Source organism: Patella vulgata, chromosome 1, assembly GCF_932274485.2.
Source record: "Patella vulgata chromosome 1, xgPatVulg1.2, whole genome shotgun sequence".
In the NCBI taxonomy this organism is placed as follows: Eukaryota; Metazoa; Mollusca; class Gastropoda; family Patellidae; genus Patella; species Patella vulgata.
Window position 1 is genome coordinate 74256529 of NC_065879.2, and position 23440 is coordinate 74279968.

The 23440-nt window shown below is 34.2% G+C and overlaps 1 protein-coding gene across 1 annotated transcript in view; it reads right to left on the reverse strand.

Moving 5' to 3' along the window:
- LOC126811629 (calmodulin-regulated spectrin-associated protein 1) overlaps positions 1–17414 on the reverse strand; it is a 54894-nt gene extending 37480 nt beyond the window's left edge. The window contains exon 1 of the mRNA XM_050537445.1: positions 17014–17414. Within this exon, the coding sequence (XP_050393402.1) occupies positions 17014–17097 (84 nt within the window). The 5' untranslated portion in view covers positions 17098–17414. The remainder of the gene's footprint in view (positions 1–17013) is intronic.
- Between the last annotated feature and the right edge of the window lie 6026 nt (positions 17415–23440).

Below are 23440 nucleotides of genomic sequence, written 5' to 3' on the forward strand. Positions count from 1 at the left end.
ACCTATCTCATGATACTGCACTATTGACAAGGAATCAGATCTTCACAGGACTATTTTTATAATGTTTAGCATCACATCTGACTTGCTGATTCAAGCCAATAAAAAGAGATTTTGCTCAGTATGCCTGCTGTCAGTAAATTTTGATGGTACATATACCGGTACATGTAATTACCACCACTGCCCAAAAGATACAGTCCTCCATGTACATACAATATTGAGTAAGAACATAAAAACTAAATAAAGAATAAAAAACATATGAATTGTAAGAACTGATCAGAGTGCCTAATAATTTACAACGACCGTGTACATACTAAACAAAAAATAATCTTTGAAAATACTTAAGGGGGTAAAACTGGAGCATGACCTCTTCCCTTCTCCCTTCAATATTTTCCCAAAAGCAAGTTAAATTGTGCAGTGTTTTCCAAAAAGCAAGTTATATTGTACTATTTGATGCATTTAAGCATGATTTATGAGTGAAAATGTCTTGCTAATTTGTTGATATAAGTTAGATTTGACTTTGTTTCTTTTTCAACAGATACTCTACTGATCTGAAAACCATGATATGAATTAAAAAAAAATTGTTTGAATGGGTCTCACTTCAATATTTCGCAGAAAAGACATATACTATTCAAAAAAAGTAGGGGATATTTGATTTTTAAGTGTTATTAAAGTCACCTAATGAAACTGACGAAGAAACAAATGACAAAATGAAATGAAGTTCACATTCATCGATTTATTCCAAATGATCGTTAGACTAAGTAAGGCACAGACTGACCATTATAAGGGTAAAATGATACCCGGGGTCAAACAGCAAAGTTACCACAGCATCACAACCAAGTCAGTAACGGGTAAATCCTCCTCTGTTTGCCAAACAAGCATTGATCCGACGTGGCATACTCCTAATGAGACGTCTAAGGTCATTTTGGTCCAGATTGTCCCATTCCTGTTGCAACGCAGCAGCAAGTTCTTGGACATTGGCAGGACGTTGTTGACGTTGACGTAACCTCTGTCCAAGCATGTCCCAGACATGCTCGATGGGGGAGAGGTCGGGACTCAGTGCTGGCCAAGGTAATGTGGTGATGTTCTGTTGTTGGAGGTAACCTGTTACGATCCTGGCCCTGTGACATCTTGCGTTGTCATCCTGGAAGATGAAACGGCGGCCATGACGTCGTGCGAACGGCACAACATGGACTGCCAAGATGTTGTCCCGGTAGTACTGGCCTGTAACACGCCCTGCAACAACATGTAAAGCCGTTCTTCCAGCAACAGTGATGCCTCCCCACACCATAACAGAACCACCCCCAAATCGATCATGTCTGATGACGTTAACGTCTTGGAAGCGCTCGTTTCGACGACGCCACACCCTCCTACGTCTGTCCAAAAAATCAACAGTGAACCTTGACTCATCTGAAAACATCACATTGCTCCAGCGTCGATTATCCCAGTGTTGACGATCCCTACACCAACGACGTCTTGCCTGAATGTGATGATCTCTCAAACAAGGGATCACGCGAGGACGTCGGGCGCGAAGGTGACCCCTATGCAGTCGATTCCGAATCGTCTGGCCACTCACTCTCACACCAGTGTCTGTTTGAAGACGAGCGCTGATCTGATTTGCTGTGATGACACGATTTCTCAAGGCCAAGGTACGGATAAATCGATCCTGGGCTTGAGTTGTCGCCCTTGGTCGACCTGAGCGTGGTCTGTCCTGTACAGATTGTGTATCACGGTATCTGGACCATAGCCTGCTTATGACAGACTGAGAAACATTCATCGTCCGCGCCACAACCGCCTGTGTTGTGCCGATCTGTAGCATGCCAAGGGCACGTAACCTTTCATTTTGGGTAAGCCGACGCATATCAAAATTTGTTTTCTGGTCACTAAAACAATTCAACTGATGTTTCCACCCTGGAATTCAATGCCACAATGACTGTAACATTCAAAGTCAGAGTCGTGCAAATCTTGGGTTGGACCCCCATGATGATCCCAAGCATCACCTGCATTCCATGCGGTAGCTATTGGTGCGTTTGGGCGTCACATGTAACTGGAAATGTTTCTTCTGTTAGGTTCTATAGTGACTTTTTTCGTAGTCATTTGCATATTTTAGTATTATGCCCCCAAAATCAAATATCCCCTACTTTTTTTGAATAGTATATTTATATGTTTAACCACATTCAAATCTAAAATCTTAAATATTTTTAAAATTATAACCAATTTTCTAAAGTTCATACCCCTGGTATCTGGTAAGTTTATCAAATTTTTTTAAGTAATGAGCTGAAATAAAATTAAAATATCCAGATATCTTTGATTTGGGTCAAAATTAAATTGTCAATTTCATGGAATTTTATATATTTTACTTGGGTTGACAATCTACCTTTGTTGATAATTGGATGTGTTCAGATATAACCTAGGTTTATACAATATACATAGGAATTTAATTTAAGACATCAATCTGTAATAGTAATTTACATCTGTATTAAAAGTAAATAATAAAGGGTTAACATTACTTTACATTAAATAATTCTCTTATTTACGCTTCATTGAATGAAAAAGTACATGAACTCGTTGACATCTGACAAGTCTGCACCTCAAAAAGAATAAATCTATCCCCAAGAATAGGATATTGAATAAGTGTGGTCCATATATAATAACAATAGTTTCATGTTTTATATATATGTATTTACATAGACTTTATTCAATACAAACACTGTTTTCATTCATATCTTCATTTCATTCAGTGTTTTTTATAATCTTTAACCTCTAGATATAGCCTAATATTCTGTACAGGCATATCAAATACAATTCCTACAATCAAGATCATATTATATTTTTAACAATTTGAAATTGTATGGCCCTTTTTTGAGGTCATAGAGTCTGCCTTAAGACTGCAACAAATTCTTGTCATTTTAGTTTCAACCTTGTTTTAAAAATTTAAACCATTTCATTCCATGGATCGTAAATTAGCTTAATCATCAACATATACCTTACATAGATTACTAACGTACTGAATATATAAATAAGTACATCTAATAGTTGTAATCTATATTTAGATTCACCAACCTGTGAATTATGCAAAATATCTAGTTTACCTGGTAATGTGTTACACAAACCAAGGCAGTCGATCAAAAAAATTCAAATATTTTACTTTTTGTAGCTTCAGTGTAAATTAAACCTTAAATCTTTTAACCTTCATTAAAATTCAGTTAATGTATTTCAAAATAAACATTGTACACTCCTTTTTTACACGTCTACATTTCCTACATGAAACCATGTTTAGGAAGACCTACATGTATCGGAAAACTTACAAATGTAACACATTTTTTTATAAACCCAAGCAAAATAATAATTTGTTTCCTGGAGATGTGGTTTTATTTTCAATTTTAACAAATTTTAATACCTAGGCAAATAGAAAAGAATCAAATAAGAACGTACGTATTTTGTCTAGAAAGTTGTTTATTGTTTATTTTGGTGATACTAATTTATGTTTCTAAAAGAGTTAAACATGCATTATGCAAGAGCAAAATCTGCTTATTACATGTCTTTCTTTAGGCCTGAAATGTTATCTAAATTATCAATTAGACATTAATTAACTTATCCAGACCATAATAAACTCTCGATGTCAAGGCTAGCCTTCGATGTTGGCTGGATTATATTCCTATATGCCGCTAACGGCCGTTGATAATCAAATCAGAAAAAGTGGATAATCGAGACTATGCTGTTTATATAAAGGATTTTAGTAATGATGACAGAGACTATGCAAAAATTTCACCCGCTTCTTTCTCGGCTCATAGTGGATCAATTTGACTGAAATTTTCAGCAAATTACCTTTACACTATCTAGTTTTTAACAATTATAGCAAGAACTGCCATCTCTTTATCTTATCTCCCATAATGTATCTTTAACTTTTTATTCCAGAATTAATGAATGTTTTGGGGTTTTTGGGTCTTTATTTTGATCCATATGAATATTGTGATAAAAGCAATTTTATTTCTTTGACTTCGGCAGGACAAAAATTCTCGCCATAAAAATATCAATTATTTATTTTGCTGTTGTTGTCGTGGTTAATACATGTATTGACCTGGTCATGAATTATGATACAAATCATATTGTAGCAACTGCATTGCAATATGTATCGTATCATGATTGCAGTTGCAATACCCAGCACTAGGTCATACCCTGTCTGAGAAGTTTCAAACTTTTTTAACCAATATGCTTTTTGATAAGACTGCATGTACTTTTGAATGTGTATGGACTACATCTGTCTATATCTGTCCTTTAGTCAAGAATATTGTGCCTGAGTCTTATATCGTATTGTCATCCGTTTGTGTTAAAAGACCTTACTCATCTTTTAACATTTAAGCTTACATAAATTTTGATATGTTTTTGTTAAAAATTAACCACCATTATTATATGATCCACCATTTTCTCAACCACATTCTCTAACAATATCCTTTTGATACTCAAAACTTTCAAAATCTATTTTTAAACCACACAGTTTCTTCAATCAACTTCTTATAAATCCTGACAACATAAAACATTATCCAATATAAAGTTTGTCACATTATAAATCCTGACTGCATTTCAAGTTTTCATAGCTGGAAGTCTATATTCAATGTATGTTTATACATGTGCATATTTGTAGATCAAAATGATATCCTAGAACTTACACAGTACACTCAATAATTCTTATTCCACAGGACTTTACAGCTTTATAACATTAGCACTTTTGCTTAGGTGACATGTAGTTTCTTCATCAACATACATTTTATTACAATTAAGTTGATTGTTATTCCTTTATAATTGGACGTCAATGCATCACAATGGCACACCCCTGTCAACTTTAATCTACAGTGCACTAAGAGTAAGATTTATCTGGAGTGGCCTCCGGGATGACAACATTCTCACTAAGATTCAGCAGATTTATCAAAATAATAATCTAAAAAATGAAACAAACGGGACTACACACTAGTACTCTTATTACATCTTAAATTCTGCATAAGTTTGTATTTTTCTAAAGAAGCCTTCATTGTCAACTGCATCTGACTTCTATCTACAAGCTACCGGTACACAACCTTTTATACACAAAGTTCACTACTTTTATCTACTGGTTGAAGATTATCTACTAAATAGTCCCTTTATAATCTTCATCTGGCAATCTCCTTAAACTGGTTTTAAAAGGCCATCTGTATAGACAGGTTCATCAACTGACAATTCTATACGACATGTCGTCATACATGAGTAGATATAAAGATGTAAATAAAGGTTAGAGTGTATGATGGATGATGGAGTATGAAAAGTGATGGTTATTGTTTACATTAAAAGAAGAACTAGTCCCTACTATATATGTTATATATACTGTTATTGTCACCTGTCTATAAAACAGTATTTTTATGAATATATCAATCAGCTTGGTTACTTGTGTATAATATAAAGCAGATCAGGTTAAGCTAGGTTTAAAACAATAATTTGCAATACAAATAGTGTAATATTAATATACTTAAATGTATTAATAATCATAACACCATTTATTAATACATAATGCGCTGTATACATATTAAATACAAGCTTATGGAGTATGGTACCATCCTTTGATCTCATAACAAGACAAACAAATATGCTGTATGTATACATGTAAGAGGGAATTATACCACTTTAACTCCTAATACTATTAAAGATACATTCCCACGAAAGTATTTATTGTGTGGTTATTTCCAATAAAATTATAAGTATGGCAAATTGGGTATGGAAAGTAGAGTCACCCAATCTACTATAAAAATATTGGATTCCCTGAAAAACACCCAGGGGCAAGCACTGGGCAAAAATATCAGGGTATCACTAACTGGCAACCCAATGGCTTATTGTCTGCTAGATTGACTTCGGGAGCGCTTGTTATTTCTTGATCGAATAGTTAGCCATTGTGGGAACAGTGAGGGGTTTACACGTACATCCGACTCTGCGATTAAACAACAGAAAAGAGGTTGGCAGAAGATAATCCAAGAATTTACTTAGGCTTCGATATGTATGGTAAATGGACAACAAGTAACGTCAAAATACAAACAGTAAATGGGCCCTTCCTCAATCAAGTTACATGACAAACAATACATTTCTATGGCATGAGCTGGTTTAAAAGTCTTTGAGAGTGATTTAAGCAAACGTTTGATAGATAAATTAGATTTGAATATGTTTTTAGTCCAAATATATTACCAAATCACAGTTTGTACGTGGGAAGTCATCTTTAATAAGTGATGTCAGAGAAGTGAGATAATTTCTGTTTTCTTACAGTGCAGTCTGTAAAATTTCCCCACTGTACATTTATGTATACATGTACATGTTCAGATTATTAAAAGATGTAAAATTTCCAAATTTCTGTTTTCTTACAGTGCAGTCTGTAAAATTTGCCCACTGTACATTTATGTATACATGTTCAGATTATTAAAAGATGTAAAATTTCCAAAGAAGATTATCAACATATAAAATCCAATGCAAATGAAGATTTTTTTTTTTACCCCAAATTCTGCTTTGTCTTATTACAACCCTACTTAATTGCATTTACATACTGTAGTAAGAACAGTCTTTAAACCAGTTTCAAAAATAGCACATATATATTTTTGTATACAGGTGATCACTCTGGCTTGCACATGTATTATATTATTATCTAAAATGGTGACATTTTGTCAGTGCTTTTTATAGCTATAAAATAATAAACTAACTATTATCACCATTCAGAAGATAATAAAGACTTATTCAAACCACACTTTTCTGAATCAAAAAAATAATAAAAAATTCAGGCACATCATTCATTAGAAATCATTTCGAAAGAATTATTGAACAAAAATGAAGTCAAGTACAAAATTCTATGATCGTGTGGCTCTATTGTTTGGTTAGCCTGAATTTAGAGATGAGTGAATATGAATGAAATATCGTTATATAAAAACTGCTGACTGATATGTTCTGAATGTTGTACTAAATACATTATATCAAATCAGTGAACCGTCAACTTAAAAGTTAAATCTCTTACAATAATATACTTGTTCTACACTTCAAACTCTTTCACAGTGGAGAAACAAAAGTCTTTCACCAATGTACAACATTATCTGACCTCATGTAGATCTTAAGTTTTTAGTTCAATCTATTCAACTATGAATATGTTAGCCCCTTATTCCTACCTGTAGTTACATGTAGTTCCCGTTAACAAGTTTTAAAAATCTCAAAGCCTGTTCTTGACTCATACCAGGATTCGAACCCAAGATATTTAAGAGTAGTATGTAACAATATGGAGTGTCCCAGGCAAATTTATTGAAATGGTTTAATATAAGAAATTAACAAATTTACTATTTACGGCTCTTGAAGTTTGCTAAAAGTGAGTATTAATTATTAATTGTACTTTGGAAGAAGACCTCTAAACTTAAAATGACCAATAATGGAAAATAGTATTTCTAAAAAGGAGAAGCATCTCTTCTTGTCAGATCTGTCTTATTGTGTCACTTTAACATGTCATTAGTTTGATGGTTAGTGAAAGTTTGGACATCTTGACAAAAAGATGAAAGGAAATATCATCAAAGAAGTTGTTACAGTTGGGTAAGACTACCCAGTATATATGAAAGAATACAAAATACAAAGATAAATATTTACAATAATATTTTGATCAAAGTTTATGTTTACACTATAACAACACAAACAGGTATGTTCTGAAACACCTTTATTACATTACAATGACCCAAATATAACAGAATCTCATCTTTTAAAGTGATATTCCCATTAAAAATATACTTAAAAGGAGCTAAAACCAGTCTGGTTAGACCAAAATTTAATGGACTGATCTGATGCATTATTTTAATTAGTGACAGGACAAGCTCAATTCAATTAAATTGTTATTTGGAAGAAACAAGTAAACTTGTTTATTAGTAATACATGTATTTCATTTTGGGCTAACGGTGTTGGATAGTGGAAAACAAAACCGGTATCATGTACATGTATATCTGAACATTGGGTTAATCCATAGACATAAATTTATTTTAACAAAGACAGATTGTCATCTCGGTCTCACAAAACAAAACAAAATATAAAATCCAATGGCAATAAAAAAAAATTAGACAATTTTGTTTTTGACCGAAGTCAAAGCGGGCATGCAATTTTAATACATGTATTTCTTCTTTTCAGCTCTTCACTGCAATGTCAATGAAAGTAATTTATAAATTTTTTCAAAAATTATCAACAAAAGAATTATCTATTTTCATGTACATATGAGATGCACACTACGTATTACCATGGTACACAACCTTAATCTGGAGGCAGACCACCAATTATCCCCAACTAACATCAAATTTTTTGGGGGATGAAAACTCTCCACCATACAGAGCAACGTATGGTCATCATGTCTTGCTCCAAAGCTTGTATGGGATTGACCATTGAAATTTTGAGATACACAAATTTGAATTGGTGGTCTGCATCCATATAATAATATATAGTATTCAATAAGGAGTTACCTCCCCTGATTGCATTATAATACTTATTTCATATGTATTTGCATAATCAAATTTTTAAAGGTTACAAGAGTTCTATTTATTATTTTGTTAACATAACTATCTTTTTACTTTTCATTTCTTAATACCGGTACAATTATTAGCTTAACAATGCAATACCCAGTGAGTTCAAAACAAATCTTTAAAACTTTAACATTAGGAGAGCTTACAAAAACTGTGGACGAACTGACATGGACATGGTTGATGATAATTTTACACATGAAATGTAGGCGTATAAAAATTCTGTGGTGACCTTTTTTTTTTTAAGCCTGAGTAACATTCTATAGATGTCTATCTATGATACAGTCTGTAATTAAGAGAATAGAGGTTTCACACTTGAAGATACAAGACAAGCTGTGAATAACTTACAAACTATTAACTAACAAAATCACTCCCCAACCACTTTATAGTTGCTTTATTTACATAGTGAGGTAAATAACACAGTAAACAGATATGAGTACTTTCAGTATAACTACAAAAATACTATACATACTATCTTTAGTACAGTACATATAGAACTACATTCTGGGTACCAGGTACTAAGTTCTGTGCATGATTGTGATCAGTCAACCATTGATCCTCTAGAGATTCAAATCTATAAAATTGTTTCTAGATACGTTTGGGGATATTATTAATTATTATTACTATCAATGATTGAAATATCAGTAAAATTTGATAAATACAACATTACTACATGTAAGGAAATGAAATGAGGTTTACACTAAAATCCTACATGTACTTTTCTTGACAAACCAGGCTAATGTGAGGGGCAGATTAATGTAAATAAGATGAATGTTTCATGGATGCATAAAAATGTGAAAGAGATTATTTTTTTTAAAAATGAAAGTGGAGTACATGCATGTGATCAGCTGTGTATATTTTGGCAGTCACTATCCCCGATTGCCAAAGTAATAATATTAGAAGTCGGTGGAATTTCTCCAATTGGTAAACTTAGCTCAAGACCACAATATTGACAGTCTACAACAAATACAAAATTTGGATGTTGTGTGATTACTGACAAATTTATCTTCATGGTTTAATTTTGAATGAAGTATTGATAATGATCATGGTGATAATAACTACATGTATATATCAAAAATAGAAACCAGAGGCCATGCCCCTCTCTGAAATGGGTGATAAGACTGATTATTTAAAACACTTATCACCTACACTAACATCACCATGCAATTCTAAATCTCTGATGTTATAAAATAATCAAACATCCTACTGTTCTGCACTATAGAGAAAAACAATAACATATGCTTCAATTTTATTTCAATAATTCGATTCTCTTGAGTTATGAGAGGAAACTAGGCGACCTTGAGAAAAACCCACGAGGTTGGACAGGAAACCCTATTCCTTGTCACATACAAGCAGGGAATATATCAAAACCATCCCACTTGACTCAATGACAGGCCATGTTAAACCTTTTGGCCACCCAACCCATGAACCCCGCCATGTGGACAAATGAAAACTGGTACATCATATTAAACACATACATGTAACATGGTAGTAGGGCTAGTGAATATTGTTTATATAAGCTTATATGTTAAAATAAACTGAGGGTAGACATGTTTGTAATATCTATTACCTAACATGGTCATGGCTAGCGCTGTTTTTATACAAGTAGAATGTACATCACAACTATGTCTAGAGTAGAGTTTTCTAGAACAGTGTTTATTTTTTCTCTACACATCTCTCCATCTCTAAACTATATTTACTTTTATTCTCACATTCAACTCAAGTTTCATTGACAACTCAAAACATTCACTTGAAAGTGTTAGAATATACGCAACTCCCCTTCAACTACATTAAAGCTTCAATGTTCCAGAAGTCTAATACATGTACATTTGTAGCAGTGTTCCTTATTTAAATTTTAACTAAAATAAGGGCTAACCATATTCTTTAGACAGCACTATACATACATGAATGCACACCTAAACAATTACATATAAATAAAAAAAATCACTAGACAAGTTATTCTTCAGTACATTTACATGTAGCTGACTTTTAAGACCAATCAGCCACCTGCTATGCCCTGCCACACAAAAAATCATAAAATTACCCATAAACAAGATAACAGTTGCTATTGCTTTGTCGGAAAAATAAAATTGTTTCATGTTCCGTGTATCCTTTTGTTGTCCCCCAACAAATTAAAGACTTGTAATCAATGCGGTTAACCAAAAGTGCTTCTTTTGCCCCCCCCCCCCGACCCACACATCGAACTAATGTGCCTGGTGTGGATCGAACCATACCCTCTATGCTACGAGGTGTGTTACAACTGTATTCTTCTATCCATGCTTTGTTGAATAAACTGGATATAGGTTGTAAAATATCAGTCACATAAACTGTAAACCAGAAGTGACAACAAGTCTTGGGCCCTCCAGTACCAAGTCGCGAACCGCCGGACATTGGCACTGAGTTGAGTCAATTCCCAAGTCTTCGCAAAGTTCAAGTCGCCAGTTCATCAAATGAGTCAGCAATTCATGGCGAATAAGCTAAATATGAGTTATGCTCCCTTGTCACGACTCAAATCCTAAGCTCTCTCTCAAGTGCACAGTCGCCACAACTGCCGAGTTGAGTCTCGGGTCGCAATAAATACATGTAGTTCAAGTCGGGTCATTGGTAAGACTTTAAAAGTCAGACTCGATTTACCCCTCTGCTGTAAACCTCTGTAAGAAGTTTTAATCCCTTTAATATATTAAACCGACAAGATAACATTGTTAAAAATACATGTATATGCAACAGCCAAAATATATATCATTATGACAAATAAATGTCAAAATTATGTTTTTTCAGTTTTGATTTCACTGCAATCATTGAATCAATAACATAAACCATGTCAATCAGACTGGGGTCATTCTAAACTCTTTTGGTTCTGAACTGGGGTCTATCTCATCATCTGTTTTTAATTCTTTCACAGATATATATGTACATATCTGTGGGATCCCATGTACAGGCCATATTGTTCAAATGTTTATAACTTTCAGCTTTCTTTCAGGAGTTATTTCATCCTTTAGTTGTGGAAAAAACTTTATCATCCTTACTACCGGTACATGTACATGTATGTACATGTACTTTATGTAATGTCTAGACTTCGATCCAGAATCAAGATTGATTGACTCTGCATATAGGTTTATCATCATTATTCACATTCCTAAATATAAAATTATAAGTGATTTTTCACCAGTGTATAACAAACTGTGCCATTTATATATCTATACAATACAATGTATTATGTATATTATTTAGATATTGATTAATGTAAACGACCTGACATCTCTATAATACAGTCTACTACTGGCTGTAGCTGTACAAGTCAATATTCTCATTGCAAATCATACAGTGAGTAAGGCCACATCACACTATCGTGTAAGGGTAACTTTCATTTAATTTCAAATGTTCAATAAGACTTTAAAATAAACAAGTGAATTAAATATGATGTAGGCCAACTTGACTCTCATGTAGAGCTCTTCAAAGGTCCTAGATGGTATTACCTGTACATGTATTTTGGACACAAATTTAACTTCAACGGGTTACATAAATGTAGATAGGTTTGCGATGCCGGTACATGTACATGAACCATGGGAAGGAGATGTACATGTACATAACAGTCTAAAGACACTACATGTACTTAAAAAAGATCAGAAGCTTTTTCAGTTCAAAGGAAATGCCTTATAAAATCATTTAGCACTCTGACATGTACATGTAGGTTCCACTGATGACAATCATAATGTTTAGCAACAGATTCATTAGAGAAAATTCACAGTGAAACATAATCAATTTTCTTGCAGCCTATGGATAGAGTATTTCTATTTGAGGCTGTATTCTTTTATCAAGTCTTTAGCTAACACAATCAATTAATTGATTTTATCACAATTCACATTTTTAAGTACCAATACTTGTATGTTATGGTATGTGTACATCAATAAAGTTAGAACTACATGTAGCAACATCTCTTAATCATGCATAATATCAAGTACAGGCTAATTCTTTAAAAGAACAATGAATAATAAATACTTTACAAGTATACATCTAACTTATCATATTCTTATCCCTGATTTTCAATAGCATTATTTTAGATACATGTACATTTGTATATGTACATGTATATATTTTTTTTAATTTCATGGACTGAGCAGGTCTTAACTTTGGTTTCTTCACCTGCCCAGTCTACCTGCCACAAACTTAGAATATGGAACATTTCCTACCGCAAACCAGTACTAAGTACTGAAAGTACTGAAAGAACTTAAAGGAGCTAAGTCGCTAATATTTGGGACCTAGAAATTGACCAAAATGGGTCGTAACGCATATAATAATGTAATCTGATTGTATATAAACTGATTAACATTCAATTGTTTCCCTTTTAACTTTAATTTCAAATCAGTTATGTCCAGTGAAATACGGCATGAGTCTCAACCGACTGGCAATTTTTAGCATCTGGTTATTCCAGTCTATTGTGCATGCTCTCCAGATGAGATATGGCGTCACCGTTTGACATGAGTTGTGCAATATGTCTAGCCTCGTTTTTCCTGGTCACTTGTTACAAATGACGCTGAAACGCACTATGGTACACGATTCGTGTACCAATGGTAAAATGTTTAATTTGTCTTAAATATTGGATATTAGAAGCCTACCTTTTCCCGGTAAGATCACAACATCAATGTTGATTTGAATTGACATAATTTTGGTCATGTTTGTCATTGGTTTATCCAAATTCCAAAAGAAAGGGTTTAAATAAAATACTTGAATATTCGTTGGAGCATACACATGTTTATAATTAAGTACAAGTTTTTCTAATGTATTCAGTAACAATCGGGAAGACTAATACTTATTACTATAGAGTCAACTTGTTTAACATGTACCGGTAACTTAAAGGAGCTAAGTCGCTAATATTTGGGACCTAGAAATTGACACAAATGCGTCACAACGCATATAATGTAATATGAATGTATATAAACTGATATACATTCAATCGTTTCTGTTTTTACTTGTACTGTAATTTCTAATCAGTTAAGTTCAGCGCAATACGCCAGAAATCTCAATCGAATGGCTATTTCCAGAGTCTGGTTATACCAGTCTACACCGAAATTATTTATTGCGCATGCTCTCCAGATAAGAATATAGCGTCACCGTTTGACATGACTTATGGAATATGTCTAGCCTCGTTCTTCGACCCCCTTGTTACAAATGACGCTGAAACGCATTATGGTACACGATTCGTGTACCAATGGTAAAATGTTTATTTTGTCTTAAATATTGGATATCAGAAGCCCACCTTTTTCCGCTAAGATCACAACACCAATGTTGATTTAAATAGACAAATAATTTGTGTCTTCAATGTCGAAGAATTTGGATGATATTGAGTTAGAGACTTAGCTACTTTAAAGTAACAGATGCATTATGTAAGATTCAGATAAAGAGCTGGCCGTTCTTTCATAATAGTTCCAAAATAGATAATTCAAAATTAATATACATGTATTGAAATTTTCCTACAAATTACTTAATTCTGAACGATGTTATCACTGTTAATTGTTAATCAAGACTCAGCCTTGCTTCTTCATTTTTAAATTAAATCATTAAATGGCAATCATATTTTAACCTATTTAAATCTGTGCCATCTGATGGTCTAGAGAGTGGATTATACATGTAAGCTTGCCATGTTAGGGTGACCCACCATAAATAAATATCTCCATATATCTCGACAATTACGCCACAATATTTATATATATGCCAAGCCTCAAATCAGTTTCACACAATTATAGTCACTAAATAAACGATCATGTTGTACTTAATAAGCTATGACCATTAATCATGTTTAAAATACAGATGTGACGTCATCCTTTGATGTTGGAGTACCATTATTTCAAATAATCGTACGGGCAATGTGCCAAGCGTAACTTGGTAAAATATTGAACTCGAGTGACGTATTTCATTGCAAAGCACGTGCAAGTGTCTGTATTTTAAGTTGTTTACGGCCCTCATGTTGTTACAATATATTACTTAATGTCTCGCTCTCGACCATTAAACAATACATAAATAATAGACTGAAAACTGGTTCCAAGAGTCGTCCATAACATCCAGACACTTTTGAGTAAAAGATAGGTTACGTGCCCTTGTTTTGAAATTAGTCTCGCTTAACCAGTCTATCGACCTTTCTACGTCTGATTGACAGGTCGGGATAATCAAGACTACTTTTTTACGAAACATAACAGAAAGCTAGAACAAGAAATTGAATTTAGAAAAAAGCATGTTAGATAGCTCAACAATCGTTTTAAGAAGCTTGTAAAAGTAAAATGAAACTACTGCTAGTATCATGTTCCTGTCTAACCCGAGTGATTCAGAGATATTATTTGTACTAAACCAAAAGATGCCGCTCTTAACGGTACAGTTAATGATAAAGCGATTTAAAAAATGAAACGAACGTAATTTCTAAATCTGCTGTAATAACCAAGAAGCTTAATTTTACTGCTATTCAAAATCGTCAACAATAATTTTTTTACGGCTGTAATAGTTGATAGATTTGTAGAGAATTGCACGTACCATGGCTATTTATAGTATAATACTGTCAGAAAGTTGGTCTCGGCACAGCGAATGTGCACGCTTCAGTGGTAGTCTCGAACTATCAGCGGTGGACTGTATTTCTGTGAGTACATGGGTCACCCTAGCCATGTTAGGATCTGTGTTTTAATCAGATTGCTTTAAAATACAAATTGACAACCAGTATTGCTCATCAATCTATCATCCTACCTATATCAGCATAAATTTGGCAAATGAGACATTTCTAAACTAAATTATTAAATTGTACCATTTGTCATAAAAATTTGTCCATTTACATGTAACCAGCTTCCAGAAAAATATTTCAGAGGTGCCGGGCCCCAAATGTACCTCCCCTAATTCAAATCGTTTTCACAACTTTGCCACATAAGACATCGCATACATGTACGTGTAGTATGTACATGTACATGTAGGTAGGGTTTCAGTCAGTTAGCAATCTCATGTCAACAGTATGGGAGTTTTTAGTAATCGTGCCTTAAAGACTAGAGGCATTATCAAAATTTTGAATATCATATCCATAGTGAAATTCACTCTCCTACATGGAATTACCAAAGACCCAAGCACTGATAGTTGCATGTAATGTTTATAATAATATGGTTCTGCAATATTGGTACAGTCTACATAATTTAATTTGAACATGACAGAGTAACTAAATAGTGAATGTCAAATGATGACAAATTGAAAGGTTTTTTTTAACTTCCTGTCAAGACACATTCATTCCTACACAGCTAACAAACGACCCACATCCTTTAAAAGTCCCAATACACTTATTTCCCCCAGTTGATATAATTCCCATATTTTAAAAATGCTAAAATCATAACGCCAATTAACAAACGATACAAGTACATGTAGCCTATACTTCAGTAATGCAGACTACTAAAAAAAAAAAACCTAAAATCATAATGCCGATCTAACATCAAAACAATCAAGACGTAAAATTAATTTTTTCCACATACATGTTATTAACAAACAATACGAATAATTCTAATACAAAAACATTGGTGATTCGATCTTATGTCAACTAACAATACAGTCAACAAGTACTAGCTGCATGTATTTCTTCCATACAATTGAAGTGTGTATGAGTCAAGTATTGGTTGTGGACAACTTAACCATTAGTTGTGTAAGAGTCAAGTATTAGTTGTGGACATAACTATTATGTAAATGCATAATGTATGGTAGACCAACATGTACCAGGTGTGTTGCTCTTGTCCACATCCACAGTGTTGGTGATGTAGACTATCGGTGTATAAAACTAATTAGATTAGTAAGCTTATGGATGAAGATCAATGAACAGAAGGTACTACTTATACTACTATTATCCACTGTCAGGCAATAAAATGATTAAGCTTAATTTGGACATCCTATCTATGGATGTTCTACCTATAGATATAGATAAGGAATGTTTGTTACATTTGGTACCAGGTACATACATGTACATGTACAATATCAACTGATAATGTTATGTGATGTCACAAGTGGATAATCTGATCTTTGACTTTCTATATTAATAATAATCATCTCAGACTACATGTACAATGTAGTTGAATGTACAGTACCGGTACTTTCTGTAGCCTACATGTATACAAATTTATTACATTGTATCTCTAACAAACATCATTTATTTAAAACTTACCTATATATACCAATTATTAAATAAATATAAGCTTACTATTTGCAATAAACTGTGGTAAATCATAGAATTTAGAAATGATCAATTTGATGCATTTCAACATGTTACTTTACATAACAATACTATAGTCATTTTTATATAAGTCAATTCAGAAAGAAAATGTTATTGGTTCAATTAAATATTTTAGACTGTCAGAAGTCTAGATTATTATGATGAATTTTATGAAACAATGTCTGAATGTCAATCATCATTCGATGAATTCTCCAGTCCAAAGATGTGTTTTATTTATTTATTACTTACCGTTTTAGTATCATATTCTTCAAGCGGAACAATTTCTATTATGTCGTTATCACTCAAACTAGCAGCATCTTGTGAAGTATCCATGATGCTTACTGGATAGTTAATTAATAAAGTGTATTCCCAATTATTAAACCGATGTTATTTCATTTCAATTTCTCTTGTCAGTCATTCATAAATAAAAATCAGACATTCTTGCACCGACTCAATTAACTATTCCACTCCTTGCGACTGCCACAGTTTAGTGTCAATCGGCTTTGAAAACACCTAGTACAAAACGTCGACGGTCTTATTCAAACATTAATGAAAGTCCTGAATGTTTACAATTGTTGAATTTGAAAGAAAATTCCTCTTTAATTGAGTCATCTCTGAATATTTGAGAATCTATTTCATTTTCATCTTTCTACGCATGACGGTGATAATGAGGGACTTCCGATATTTAATCCAATCAGTGTTTAGCTTGTGTCTATTTTTAGTACTCGGTAAACATGCCACACGTGGGTTGTGTTTAGACTGTCAAATAAATTTTTTCGGTTACAAAACTTTTGACTTAAATGGTCAATTATATTGTTTTAACTGAAATATTTTCCAATGTTCGTATAAACAGATGCAACATATATTTTACAAAGAGTTTAGAGCTACGAACAAACACTATTACCGTTTTACCTTTTCTTTGATTGGGGTGGCGATTGGTTAGCGAGTGCGCGTTGTATCCTAAGCTCTGTCATTGAGTCACCTGGCGTGGTTTCGTTCCCCCGGTTGTACGTGACAAGTAGTGGGGTTGCCTGTCCAACCTCGTGGGTTTTTCCGGGTCCCAGTTTCCTCCCACTGCTAAAGATCCCTACTACGCGCAAGCGAATTATTGAAAAAAAAATGAACCATTTGTTAGTCCCAAAATGACCTAGTTTGTGTCGAGTGGACGTTAAAATTGAACCGTTTGTTAGTCCCAAATGACCTAGTTTGTGTCGAGTGGGAGTGGACGTGAAACCTAGTTCTCTCTCTCTCTCTCTCTCTCTCTCTCTCTCTCAGTTTTCTTTGATTATAATTAAGGTGCTCATGGACTTTACCTGTAATACATGCATGATTTCGGTAAATCGTGCTACCGGAATGAATATGTACAGCGACTTTCGCCTCGTATTTAGTTGTGTGTTTTTTTTGTTGTTTTTTTTGTATTTTCTTTTTTAAAGGCACCCCACCCCAAACTCACACTTCTCGTGGTTTAATTACCAAGTACCCCCTTGACTTAGTTCAATGTGAAAGGGATTCGAGTGAAGTCGAAGTATCTATATTTGATTTCCTGTTTTCATATCTACATCTACCGAATTACGGACTCTACTTTATAAGAGTCTAGAATTGATTTGTTATGATGCTTCTGGATCCTTTTTTTAAATTGCCTCTACGAAACATCATGTATTTGTTTAGATAGTTGTCTTTTGTACTTATTATTATCAGATTTACTTAAATCTGTTGAGTAACGCTTTTACTGGCTACGGTCACTTTTTTGATAACTAAAAAAGATATGAGATACCGAGCCGAACCAGGTATCGAATTAAGCAGAAACACCCACAAGAATAGCTACGAGAACGTAGCTAAAAACGTTGAGGTATACTGGTGTGCCCTTTTTTTAGCTACGATTGGGCAGGCCCGTAACTAGATATACATTGTCCGTCAATAACACCCCTGAGAACACCCCCCCCCCCCCTCGTTGCTCTAAGCTAGTTACGGCCTAGCAACGAGAACGTAGCTAAAAACGTTGAGATATACTGATGTGTTTGACGGAGGGTTGAGAGGTAAGATTTGTTGTCTAGTTACGGCCCTGCGATTGGGTGCCTTTAGTTTGAACTGGCAAACCTGATTTCGTTTATGTACTTAACGTATCTTAAAAATAAATTAATTTTATACTATAGGACTTATTAAAGATACAAAGCGCAATTTAGTAAAACAACTTTCCTTTATCTGCAATTAAAATACAGATGCGACGCTATCCTTTGATGTTGGCGTATTTTTATTAATTCAAATAATGGTACGGGGCAATGTGCCAAGCGTACATTATTATACTAGTTGCAATATTTGACGCGCGTGGCGTATTTCATTGAAATGCACGTGCTGGATAGTGTCTGTATTTTAACTTGTTTAATGGTCTCGTGCAATTCAAGACATTGCGTAATATACAGATATTGCACTCGTGCGATCGCATTTGTACAATATCATTATATTACTTTAATTTCTCGCTCTGGCCATTAAAACTACACATATTGTCAATAAAACGCATCGGCGTTGTCAGTACAGCGCATTAGTCCTCCGTGCATCTCTGTTATAAAATTCGCGTTCGTTGCTTCAGGAACATGGCTGTTCTACACGACATAAATGTAAGATGTCAAATTTTAAATGCCGGATAAAGCCAGTTATTATCGTTTCGATTTAAAGAAGGTGGTTTGTACCCGTGTCACTGTCAGATAAGATTATGCTTTATTGTAGTTGTTTGCCAGGTTTGCTTATTGAAAGCCCGATCTGATCTGCATCCGCGGGCTTTGCAAGATGGAACTATAGTACCATCACTTGGCTCGAAACACCGAGGCTTGAAGTGCGTATGTATTGGGATGTACTGTAATTATACTTTCAAACTTTGAATTTACTTCAGTTACAATCCATAACAGTCCCAACATAAGCACGAACTAGAATGAAGGAGAGTGCGAGCCGCGGTGGTTGGAGGGGCAAAGCTAGGGAAAAGTTCAAGGTTAAGGGGCAAAGTCAAAGGCACGCGCTTCAACCAGGGGTATGTCCCCTCCTACCCCCTCCCCCTCCCCCTCAGAAATATTTAAAAAAAAAAAAAAACAGAAATGCAGTGAGGTGGTATTTTAGGCATTGATCATCCAGATAAATAGATCTAACCAGATGCCACAGTCACCTGACCACTAGTTTATCTACGAAAGCCCAGAAGGCACATTCCAAATTCCAAATGCGAAATTCCAAATTCATGTCTTACCGATAAAATAGCAAATTGGCAGCCCCCCTCAATTAAACAAATTAGAATTTATATAACTGATAATTTTACACAACTAATTACTTCTAGTTTACCTATCTGGGCCGGATAAATACCGTTCCAAATTACTAGATTCCAGATTCCAAATTCCAGATTCCAAATTCCAAATCTGATCCAACCAATTGGATCAGGTTTTTGCTTTTGACTAATCAGTTAGAGAGAGAGAGAGAGAAACGGGGTTTAACGTCCACTCGACACAAACTAGGTCATTTCGGGACTAACATATGGTTTTAATTTTATTTCAATAATTCACTTGCGCGTAGGGGTCTTTAGCAGTGGGAGGAAACCGGAGGACTCGGAGAAAAACCACGAGGTTGGACAGGCCACCCTACTCCTTGTCACGTACAACCGTACAATGTGGGCGTATAAAAATGATAAATAAATGAAGATTGGGCATAATTCAAGTTTATAAAGAATTGACAAATAAATTGATGAGGATACAGTCTTAATCCTGAGAGATGGGGTGGGTGCGCAATTACATTTAAAACACAAATAGTTAATCCTCTTGCAGTAGTGTTAGAAAGGTTGGGTCGGGGTCGAAAGGGCAGGTTGGCTTGGACAGTGATTTGGGTTACTGCTTGAGAACTTGTTTTTCTGTCAGGACAGGAAAAGGAAATGAAATGGGATTTAACGTCCTACTGTTCTGCTCCGACTGGGCTAATGCCACACGGTGTGCTATGAGGGAAATTTTGCCCTGACAGTAGCACTATGGCCTACTCTTATATATCGAATTCAAATTGCAAAGGGATCTTTCAAATGCATGTCAATGTGTACATTGGACTTCGGTTTTTCATCCCATCCAAATGACTAGACAGCTGTCCTTGTCAGGCCCTCCGTCCTGCACCACTGACAAGAGAAACTATGTCAGAAAATCCTGATGAACTTTCTCAGCCAATGCAGGAATGAAACACGTGACCTCCAGGCTAGCAAGCCAGCATCTTACCCACGACAATATATGACAGGAAAAGAATATATATGACGCCTAAAACAATTTTATTTTTCTACTCCATACCCAGACCTTTTTGTATACAAATATATTTTATTCTGTCATTAGGAAACATTATGAACTAACTCTTGGGTTCTTTTACCTGCACGTCGGGTTTTTATTACCATCTGATCAACTAGACACTTTACCTTGACAGAATCACTATGGGACACCAAGAGGGAGAGAGAGAGAAATGGAGTTAACGTCCACTTGACACAAACTAGGTCATTTCGGGACTAACACATGGTTTAATTTTATTTCAATAATTCGCTTGCGCGTAGGGGTCTTTAGCAGTGGGAGGAAACCAGAGGACCCGGAGAAAAACCACGAGATTGGAACACCAAGAGGGACTTAAAACTATTAATACCTAGGATTGATGTTACCAATCATTTCGGATCACAGAATCTTTTGATTATTCTCATCTGATCTGTAATATGTTGTTCCTAATACATGTATTAGTTGTATATGCTAAATGTACATACACTAGAATCACGTTTATTAAAATGAGGTATAATATCTGCTGAAAAAGAAATGGCATTTTGGTTGCTAGAATGTTTACTAAGGCATGGATATCATTCTTGTTATAACATTTACAGGTACCTAATTTTAGCAAAACCAAGAATATTATGCTTAGGACATTATGCTTTGAAAGATAGAACATCAACATAATATTTTTGATAAAATACAGTATTATGCTCAAGTGGTTTCTAAGGAAGATGGTCTTTTTCTCTGTTTTGAATCTACTTGTATCGTCAATAATTGATGCATTTGAGATGTCAGTCATATGGAAAATTCCCTCGAAAGTATGATTCCAGCTCCCCTGGTCCAGTCTGTGAAAAAAGAAAACTACTTATCATGCCTGGTGACTGCTCATTATTCAAGCAATTAGCAAAATAAAGCTGGTTATGCATGGCAGACTATTCATTTTGTTTGCGAAGGTATAAAACTGTTTTTCATTTATTTTAAGCAAGAAGGTAAATTTACCATCATTGAAATACTGCAACAAGCTAGTGTCCCCTGCTCAATCCCGAAATAAATTGATTTTAATTGAAAATTTATTTTTTCAAAAAATATCGAAGATGCATAATTCAAGAGATAAATCGGACCATTGCTTGATTTTCTTTGGGCCGTGAATGAGTTATATAAATTATTAATTAGACATTTATTAACATGACAAGACCATAACCAACTCCCTAGGCCATCAGATGGCTCCCATTTAAGTAGATTAGAACGGTTCGGCCATTTAATAATTTAATCTAAAATTGGATAAGAGAGACTTAAGTCTCAAATAACCAGTACTGTGGTTACGTTAATAAATAATCAATGCAGCTTCATCTACACAAATGTACATGTATGTCAAAACTACAAACAGTGAAAACTTCGCTCAGAATAAAGTAATTTGAAGGAAATTTTCAATATATTCATTTTGCATTATCTATTTTTGGACGATTATAACAACAACGGCCAGCTCTATCTAAATCTTACATTATGCATCTTTAAGCAATAAAATTTCTTATCACTCTGGTTATACTGAGCAGAAAATGTTCTTTATCGGACTCATTCAAGGTACCGATGCAATGAAATAATCTTAAGTTCATCACTTTAACTCAGTTAGAATCAAAGTTATTGTGTTCCAAAAGATCATTGAAACAATTCCTTATCTCTGCTTAGCCTTAGCAGAAAATACTCATCAATGAACTCAGTAAAGACATTCATGTAATGAACATTTACCTCTAAAAGAAACAGAGCTATTGTGTACCAAAAATTGTGAAGGAGAGGCAAACAGATGAACCCATTTTAATTCCTCCTGCAGAGGAAAACCAACTGATGAATTATTGTACAGTTACAAATTTAACCAAAAACAATAGTGGGGTGATTGTAATAGTTTTAAATGAACCTCTATAAACAGAGATATGTGTGCAACATGGTGTGTAGCATATTCCTGAAACAATGGCCTCAGAAATATTTCTCTAGCCATAGCTGTACTTAGAGCCAAAATTTGGGTTTTTGATGGAGTGCATTTATTTTTATCTTATAACCAAATCTTTCCTGTCTTCCATTGTTGGAAGTCTTAGTTGGTTTCTATTGAGTTTGTTAAAACAACTGATACTTATGTAATATGACAGTCCATATCTTTGATATGGTATCTTCCCTACAAATTTAGACCATTTCTTATTTACTTAGCAAGTTAACATTGCTTAGAATTTATATTGTACTTTTTTTGTTAAATTGTTTTTTCTTTTATTATTTCAACTTTTCATTTGCACCAATTATTTCAATACAAGATACAGAAGCAAAGTAATATGAATACATTGTATAATATATTATTGACCATAATATATTTGTCCATAATAATGTGAAGAACTATGAAATTCCTCCATCCAATCAGTGGAAAGAGTGTC